The 9,149-nt window shown below is 43.9% G+C and overlaps 1 protein-coding gene across 2 annotated transcripts; it reads left to right on the plus strand.

Annotated features, from left to right (window-relative positions):
- Nucleotides 1-519: 519 nt before the first annotated feature.
- COQ3 (coenzyme Q3, methyltransferase) lies at nt 520-8,448 on the plus strand. Of its 2 annotated transcripts, none has more exons than XM_029997260.1 (7): nt 520-613; nt 1,870-1,993; nt 2,368-2,520; nt 2,686-2,785; nt 4,361-4,603; nt 5,773-5,932; nt 7,404-8,448. In XM_029997260.1, the coding sequence occupies exons 1-7, from the start codon at nt 535-537 to the stop codon at nt 7,598-7,600; spliced, it is 1,056 nt and encodes a 351-aa protein (XP_029853120.1). In that variant the 5' UTR covers nt 520-534; the 3' UTR covers nt 7,601-8,448. The 2 variants fall into 2 exon arrangements, with proteins under 2 accessions (XP_029853120.1, XP_040976780.1); XM_041120846.1 differs by lacking the exon at nt 520-613 and adding an exon at nt 1,358-1,766.
- Nucleotides 8,449-9,149: the final 701 nt, after the last annotated feature.

A 9,149-nucleotide genomic window follows, 5' to 3' on the forward strand; every position in this document is an offset into this window, starting at 1 on the left:
TCTCGCGGGCAGAAAGGGCACCAAGCCTGCTGCATCGGCGGTGTTACAATGCGAAAGGCATCGGGCCGCTGCGGTGCCTTCCTGTTGCGAAGGGAGAGGTAAATAAAGAGGTGTTTCTTGCTTCTTGTACTGCAACTTCTTCAGCTGGAATATTTTTCTTTTGAAAAAAAAACCAAAAACAGTAAGTGCTTGTAATGGTCTGTCCAGCGTTTTGTTTTGCTTCCCTTACGTTTTACACAATAAGTATCCGGCCTCGCCCCAGCCGCCGAAGCCTCACGCGGCCTAACAGCAGCAGCAGCCGCCGCTGCCTCGGGGTGCGGCGGTAGGAGACCCGCACCGCCCCCGCGGTGAAAGCCGAGCGCGGCGGGGCTGCGAGGCCCCGGGCGGCGGCCGAGGGCCGGGCCCCCGCGCCGGCCGGAACCAACCTTCCCGGCGCCCGCCCGCCCCGAGCGGCAGCCGGCACGCAGTCGCCGCCGCACGCCCGGCGCTGGCAGCGGAGCGGAGCGGAGAGGGGCGAGCGCGGCGGCCGCGACGATGTGGGGCGGCGGCGGCGGGGCGGCCCGCGCTCTCACCCGCGCCCTGGGGCGGCGGCGGGCGGCGGGGGCTGCGGGCGGTGAGCGGGCGGGCGCGGGCGGGAGGGCCGCGGGCGGCGGGGGGGGGGGGCCTGGCCGCCCCGCGTCGCCCGCCGCGGTGGCCCAGCGGGGCGCGGGTTTACCGGCTCCCTCACGGCGGAGCCCCGGCAAACCTCCCGCCGGCCTCCACCCGGCGGGTGCTTCTGGCAGCCCCCGGCGGGTGCTTCTGGCAGCCCCCGGCGGCGTCCTCCCGGCCTCGCCCGCCGGCCTGGGCTCGGCGCCCCGGCCGCGGCCCGCCCCCCTCCGCCCCCGGCCCGGCGGGTGCCCGGCAGCCGCGGCGGCAGCGGCCTGGCCGCCGGCGGCCTGCTGGGCTGCGGCGTGGCCGCTCTTCTCCCGCGGCAGAGGCGTGAGGGCGTGCGGCTGGGCGCAGCGGCCTTCCTCGCCCGCTTGCCCTGCCTTCGCGCGGGTAAGGCCGAGCCAGCCCAGCGCCAGCCCGTCGGGCCTCGGGCGCCGGCGGGTCCCGGTGGGCTCGCCACGCATCCAGCAGCTCTGCCGGGGGAGACGTTTCCCCCCGCCGCCTCCTTCGCCAGCCCTTCGGCCCAGAGGGCTCTGCAGATCTCTCCGTCGCTCACCGCGGCCTAAAGTCGCCTTGGGGGCCGTTACGCTGGGCGCAGTGCGGTGCTGCCGAGGTCTGGGCGTTGTTGGTGGCCGGGCAGCAGCTGGATCCGAGTGGGTGCGCGTTACGCCCGGGAGAGCCGGGCCCGGGAGAGCCGGGCCGTACGTTGGCAGAGCGGGTGCGGGGAACGGTTTTCAAGACGGTGGCCTTGGCCTGTCTCTGCACCGTCCGCGGGGTTTTCTTACTTGTGTTCCCTTACCAATTCATGCAGTACAAAATGAGTGTGCAGCTGTATGTTTCTTATTCCAATATGTAATGAAACGGGAATAGGAGCCCGCTGTTGACAACTACGAAGCGTGTGCGTGTATGCGCAGCTTGTGGTCAGAGTAAACGTTTCGGTGAAATTCTCACCAACTGAAATATTTCAGCTGCATGAAAAGTTCCTTTTCATTCAGGGTCTGAAAAATGTTATCGTACATAATTTGAGAAGTACTGGGGTGATGGACTAGCATGTGCTCTTTTATTTCCCCATGCACTCCCTAAGTACGATGGTGAGCAAATGCCTAAAGATTTGCATGGTTAGTATTGTTCTAGAGCGGCATTGTTAAACTGGGTTTGTTGCCTGTGAGCTCTCATAAAGCTGATGTTTTCCATTTGGTTGCCTTTCTTTTATTTATGCAGATGACCATGCTGATCTGTCTTTTCAGACAGGCCTGAGAGGTACCCTTCAGAACTGCAACTGGAAAACACAGCTGAAATCCAGTAGTACTCTGCCTGTCTCTCTGACTGAAATAAAAAGCAGCATGTAAGTATTGTATCTAAAATAATCCTGCGTGACAAGGACTATCATTTTCTGTAGCAATTTAATTTTACTTTGTGACAGTGTCACGTGAAGACATTTTTAAATCTCACAAATGTTTAAATGTCTGATGTGGCCTATTTTTGTTTTATTAATTACTAACTTAAAAATTACGGGTATGTAGCCATCTGTTTTGGAAGATACATTACACATACAGTGTATAAAATCTGTTTGTTATTAATCAAGTATAACTAAAGTCTCTAAAGGAACATGAGTGTTTTTTTTTTTTTAATTTTCTGATGCAGAATTTGTTTTTCCCATATTTCAGCTGACATGAAATATCGGTATTAGTTTCATGACATTCAGCTTTCATTATTTAGGCTCACTTTGAAGAGACTTTTCAGCACTTCACACCCATCAGTGGATTTAAAGGAAATGAAAAAATTCCAGCGTCTTGCGCATAAGTGGTGGGATGAAGAAGGAGAATATTCAGCCCTTCATTCTATGAATGATATTAGAGTGCCATTTATTAGGTATGATTTTAAAGACAGACTTATTTTTTTTCATATGTACTATTTCTGCATAATCTCAGAAAACATCGTAAAATAAAAACAATTACAAGTGCTTAAGATAACTGCTTATTGCATCTACTAAACCACCTTGTATGTTCGCCCTTAATCACATCCCTTTTCTTTCAGAGATACTCTGTTGAACATGAGTAGTAATTATCATCTGGGAAATCCACTTTCTGGAGTAAAGATTCTCGATGTTGGCTGTGGCGGTGGACTGCTAAGTGAGGTAAGAAACAGTGTGCTCTGGTTTCTCTTGTTAAAAAGCGTACAAAGTCTTTGAATTGTTTTACACTGCTTAATTTCTAATACTCTAAGCAGGAGCTTTTCTTTTCTATGATATATTAGTTACTGAATGTTTTGAGGTGCAGTGCGTTCTATAAACCCCATAGAATATTTGCTTAGCGTAGTGATGGTTTACAGAAAAGGCGGGAGTTGGTAATGAGAAATTCTAAAATTCTGAGGTTCATCAGAAAAATAAGATTTCAAACACTGTAAAGAAAAGGAGAGGGGAAGAATGATGTAAAAGTCTTCAAGCATTCCTCTGGGCAGTCACAGTATGAGTTCTTTTTTTGTTTTTCTTTTTTTAATTTACGAGCCTTCACAAGAATACTTTAATCATGACAATCCTCATTACCAAAGAAGTATTTTCTATTACGAAACTTGTTGTTACATGTTAATTTCTTTGAAGTGCTTATCTTCAGGTTTTTTTTGTATTGGGGGTGGAGATTTTTGCCTTTGCTTTGGTCTCATGGGAAAAGCACGGAATAATGTCAAACACCTGCTGATGTTACAGCTGCTTCCCGAGGAGTCTGCACAACCTTGGGACTAAGAAGTAACTATTTGTGGTGGAACCATTTGGTCACACAGGCTCTGAACAGTGCTGTATCCTATCAACAGATGAGGGATGGCTTGTGAATTTAGGATTACAGATCTGGTTGACTTACTCTGGGAACTTCATCAGCATCTGAAACGAGGTGTTACAAAGGGACCTGAATCTCTCCCCGTGTTTTTTTTTTTTTTTTTTTTTTTTTTTTTTTTTTTATTTCTTTTATTCTGAGCAAAATCCTGTAGTCTCGTGAAAGCATGCTCTCCGACAAGGCTGGTAAAACTGGTGTGCTGCATCACCTTCTCAGGCTGAACAACTGGTGAATTTCAGGTTGGAATAACATACATGTGGTCATGTTCTGCAGCCTGTGTCAGTTTCGAAAGAGGTGATGGCTGAGGTGTTAACCTATGAGTAAGAAGACACTGGAGAAACTTGAGTGACAGCCAAGCCTGATGCTATCCTAGTAAACATCAGTGTTTAGTTCTCAGCAGTGAGAAAGTCACAGAGATAATCATATATTAAGTAACCATTAAAAAGATATGAGGATTTACCATTACAGGTGGATGTTGAAGAAAGTAATGACAGTAATTAAATACGGCATTGTCTTCCCCCCTTTAAACTACTGTGTTGATTTTCCCCCTTTGTTTTTCCTCTGTCAGAGGGTAATAGTGGAGGAAATCTTCATTTGGTGTAACAAAATGGATTCAGAACGATTTATTCTAAAAGACAATTTAAATGTGTATATTCCAGTATATAATTTTCTAAGAAAATTAACAACAGCTCCCCCAAATCTAAGGGTTTTCTTGCTTTAATAAACATTTAAAATAAAACTGCCACATCAGAGCTCATCATTTACTGTTGTCTTGTTCTCTGATGGCTGTTTTCTGCATCATATATGTACATTGCAAAGTTGCAGACACAAACTTTAAGTAAATTGTTTTCATGCAGAGAATAAATTATACTCTGTATTATTAGCCTTTAGGTAGACTGGGAGCTTCGGTTACTGGAATTGATCCTCTGGAGGACAACATTAGAACAGCAGATCAGCACAAGTCATTTGATCCGGTCCTGGCCAAGAGAATACAGTACAAGTCCAGTTCACTGGAGGAGATTGTGGAAGAGTCTATGGAAACCTTTGATGTAATTGTAGCTTCTGAAGTAGTGGAGCATGTGGCTGACCTTGAAATGTTTATCAAGTGTTGCTCTCGGGTGTTAAAGGTAAGACAGTTTTTGCTTTCATTATTGGGAATATTTATTCTCTTTTATTATTAAGGCTTTCATTTGAAGGAATGTGAAAACACCTACACCTGCATTCATTTCTCCACCTTGAAGTCTGAACCATGCTCTAGAGGTGCCTTCCATTCTCCTCCATGATGCAAGTACATCTTCCCAACTTCAATAATTGAAGTCAGAGGAAATTTATTTCCTCAACCCTGCCTTAGAAAAGTGTTAATGGCATTACCTAGCATTGCAGTGTTCCTTTGCATCAAGACCTTAAGAAATCTGGTTGCATCTGATTTCACCTAGGTGAGAGAAAACATGGCAGTGCTGCTGCTGTTGGATGGCTATGGCTCAGACTGCACTGAAACTGATTGTAATGATGTTTCTGACTCACAAGATTCTATTCTAGCTCTAGCATCACATCAGATGTGCTCCTGGATTGCTTTTAAAGGGTCACAGTTATGCTTGGAGTTAATTGGGTGGTTTATTCCTCTTGATATTATTTCATTTGTAAAGAGGGTTGGTAGGCCCAGTACACAAGCAGCAGCAGCTTTCCTTTAATCTCTTATCTTCCTGGTCATCAGAAGGAATATAGATTATTTGAATGGAACGCTTAACTAATTTTCAGCCTGCTGGGGACACAGAAATTACGCTTTATTTCTACCAAACAGTCTCTTAAGTACTTGGGATTAATTTCTGGCTTGTTTTTTGACCCTGTAATCATTAAAACAAGCACAGCATTCAGCAGCCTCAAAAATTAGGCAGTATTGCATATTTTACTTTGGTTTTAATTTTAAAAAAGTGTTTCTTTTTACAATAGGTATCGTATATACCTTAATACCTTTTATTTATCCATTTCCTGGGCAGTGTTATGTTATAAGTGACTTTGTTAGATATTTTTGGGGCAAGGAAATGGTTTTCAGACCACCCAAGACTTTGATTATGTTGACTGTTTGAGGACTACTGAGTCATACTGTTAGAACATTACATTCTTTATTGTATTTAAATGGCATACTTGTAAACACCTGTCCTGGGATGAAATTAGTTCTTACTCTTGCAGCATGTAGACTTGTAGATAGACAAACTATGTGTTTTAATATGATTAAATTTACAATTTTTTTTTTAATTAAATATTCTTCTAATTGAACACTTAATCTTTTAATTAGCCTGAAGGTTCTTTATTCATTACTACAATCAATAAGACACAGTTGTCCTATGTCCTGGGAATTGTGGTTGCAGAAAAAATAATGGGCATTGTACCAGAAGGAACACATGAGTGGGAGAAGTTTGTTCCCCCAGAAGAGCTGGAGCGCCTCCTGGAATCAAGTAAGTTCCAGGCTAGATGAAGGGAATGCAGAGAGATGCCAAAATGATCCCTGTAGAAATGGCAAGGGGATAAGCTAGGTGGGGTCAGTGCTAGGAACAATACACAGCTTTTCCTGTGTGAATTACCAGTCACATATTATGAGTATCATTTCTGGTTTAAAGACACTACCGCTTACTGGATTTTGCATAAAATAAATAAACCAAGTGGAGTCCTAAGAATGCAGAGATTACTCAAACACAATCACTGTTACAGCTGCCCTCTGTTTGATAGCCTAAATTAAAATTCCAAGGTTTTCCATCCTGTTCTTGGTGATGGAATGTATGCTCTGAAGTGGTTCCTATGCTGTAGGTGAGGTTTGAGAAAATAACTGTATTGGCACTCAACTGTATTGGCACTCCAGAGCTGCACTGCTGCCACTGCATTGTTTGTCATCTTTCCCTTGGGAGAAGGTGTTTTTATTTTTGGTTGCTGCCCCATGTTCTTTATTCATATTACGTTGCTAAAAGATTTCTTAAAAAATGTGAAGATGAAACCTACCACAAATCCATTAGTCATTTCTTGAGAAACTGTATGATCCTGATTTCAAAAAAATAATTAAATTGCCCTGGTTTGATTGCTTTTAAAATGGACAAACCACAGAGCTGGGAAGAGTTCTGCCCATTGCCCTCCTTGTATGCAGATGTTTTAAAAGCCCTGTCACCAAATATTTCACTGTGCTTTAGTTCACTGTAAAGAAGCTGAAGTGCGAGTTGAGCTGTTCTCTTGGCAAGGTCTTTTCCTGGCACTTTGCAGTGATGCCGTAAGGAACATGACTAATACTGGTTCACATGCTGGTGGTTCTTTCTGTTCTCCCTTCAAAAGGAGAAGCAGGTGCAGCGGAGTGATTTGTTTTGGTGGAGTGTTTGTTTTCTGCCTTCCCTCATGTACCCTGCTGGGACACAGCATAGCCGTGCAGTGAACTGAGATCTGCTCAGCAGGGAGTGCTAAATCACCCTCTACTTGCACTGCATCCTTGATGGCATTCTTCTGTCTCTTTCTTGTATTTTCCATTCCTAAGGGAAATCTACAGAATCCTTCCAAAGACATGCTCAGATTTTGATTTTGAAGTGCGTGATGTCAGTCTGAAGAATGTCTCCACCTACAGAAAACATTACCAGTCACCCAAATGTGATGTTGTGAAGTTGGGGTTTCTAGCATACCACTTTGCAGTGGTTCACCATATAGCGTGCTAATGGTATGTGGCCTGGCACAGAGCTAGTGCTGCTGCTGCCAACAGCAGGACCCACTGTCACCAGTGATGCCTGTTGCCACTGCTTGTGGTGGTGTCTGACAAAGGCCAGCTCGTGAAGCACTGATTCCCAGCTCAGAGGAAGAGGCGTGTTTCAGACTTGCTGTTCTAAAGGGTTTGATGTTGCAGTGACTTACCATATTTAAGAACATGTGTTGCTTTATGGCTTCTTTCTTTCCTAGATGGCTTGTCAGTCAAGACTGTGAATGGGATGTTGTATAATCCCCTCTCGGGGTCGTGGAGCTGGATGGAAAGCACGAGTGTTAACTATGCAATGCATGCTGTGAAGTCTGGGCTTCAGGGACAGTCAAGCCCAACAGACGTCCCGTCAGAGATGGAAAGTGAACAGCCCTCAGCCACAGCTGGTACTACCATGTGACTGTCTGAGATGCGTGGTGACGGACTGTCACCAGAACAGAAAAGAAGGTTTTACCCAGATGGACATAATAAAACCTTTTGTAACAACAAGCTTGCTGTTTGCATTAATAATGCTTATGCTATTTTTGGCCAAATATTTTAGGGCAGTCTCAGAAAAAAACAAGTGCCCATTATCTCAGGAATCTTTTAAGATTGAAATGAGAAAAGCTTTTAAAGAGTAAGTATTTTTATAAGAAAGTAGTTTCAAATTGTTGGACAGGGAAATGCAAATTATTCTGTCAGTAGCTTGGAGGAAGCTCTTATATATGATGGCATTTTCAGTCCTACCAGGAAAACAGATCTCCACAGAATAATTGCTTAAATGTAGAATGAGCTAAAAAACACAATGATGTATGATAAATAAAATACCTTAGGTATTTAAGTTACTCAACTTAGTTAAAATACATGAAACACTTAAAAACCACAAACACTTGTTTCTAAAAAAGAAAGAGCAGCAAACCTTTTCTGTCGGGTCATGCTATTTCTACAGCTGACGTGAGCTAACTGTGCAGCAGAAGTGTCTCCTAGACCAGAGTGCCTCAGCTGTCGGAAGCCTCTTCACCGTAAAGGTACTTGTATCTGTGCCTATTATTCCAAATTTCTCCCTCTGCCCAAATAAAGGGAAGTAACGTTGCAGGTAAAATTTTACTAATCGACCAGAGCTTTATGCTAGAAAAAGGATACATTAGCAGTCTGTCCTAGAATTGAAGTGCCATACTTACTCAGTCTTAAAGTCCTAGTGCCAGGGTAAGGAAAAGTGTTGATTCACAACGAAATAGAACTTTCTAAATAAAATGTCTTGGATGTGTCCATGGCTGTATCTCTTTCCTTCTCTCTCTTCTTTTTCTTTCAGCTTTTATACAGGTAGAGGCGGTGGCCTGGCTGTGTTTGCAGGGATGAAAATGAAACTTTTTTTTCTTTTTGCTCTTGTTGCTCTTTGTGCTTTTTTGTATTTTTTCTTTTTTTGTCTTTTTTTTTCTCTTTTTTTCTATTTTCTTTTTTGTTACTTGTGCATTTCTCCTGCTGTAGAGGTTTGGTGGGCTAAATTATTGTTTTACACATTTGCATTCTTGCTGCTTTGCTGTATCTGCATGTTGCCTTGGGATCCAAGTTTCATGATTTATCTGATGATGCCTGGAAGAATATAGTTAATTTATAATGGAAATAATAGTAATTCATAGGTATTAATACTAAAAAGGATTATCTAGTGTGATCATTTCCATGATAGTAAGTTCTGCTTTATAATATTTCTTTGGGCTATAGCTTGGCTTTGAGAAGAAGATTCATGTAAAGAGGTCAGTGATGGAGAAGCCAGTATGTTGGTAAGTAAATTGTTCCAAAAGGTCATCAGTTGAAGTGGTCTAACCTCAGATCGCAGCCAGTGATGTCTTTAACATCTTCATTTTTTTGGGTTAAGGACCTCTATCACCTCTGGTTTTGAGTCAAGTCACCCCTTAATTTTCTCTTAGATAAATGGACTGAGATTATCTCTACAGCTATTACCACTATGG

Source organism: Aquila chrysaetos, chromosome 2 (assembly GCF_900496995.4).
Source record: "Aquila chrysaetos chrysaetos chromosome 2, bAquChr1.4, whole genome shotgun sequence".
Lineage (NCBI taxonomy): Eukaryota > Metazoa > Chordata > Aves > Accipitriformes > Accipitridae > Aquila > Aquila chrysaetos.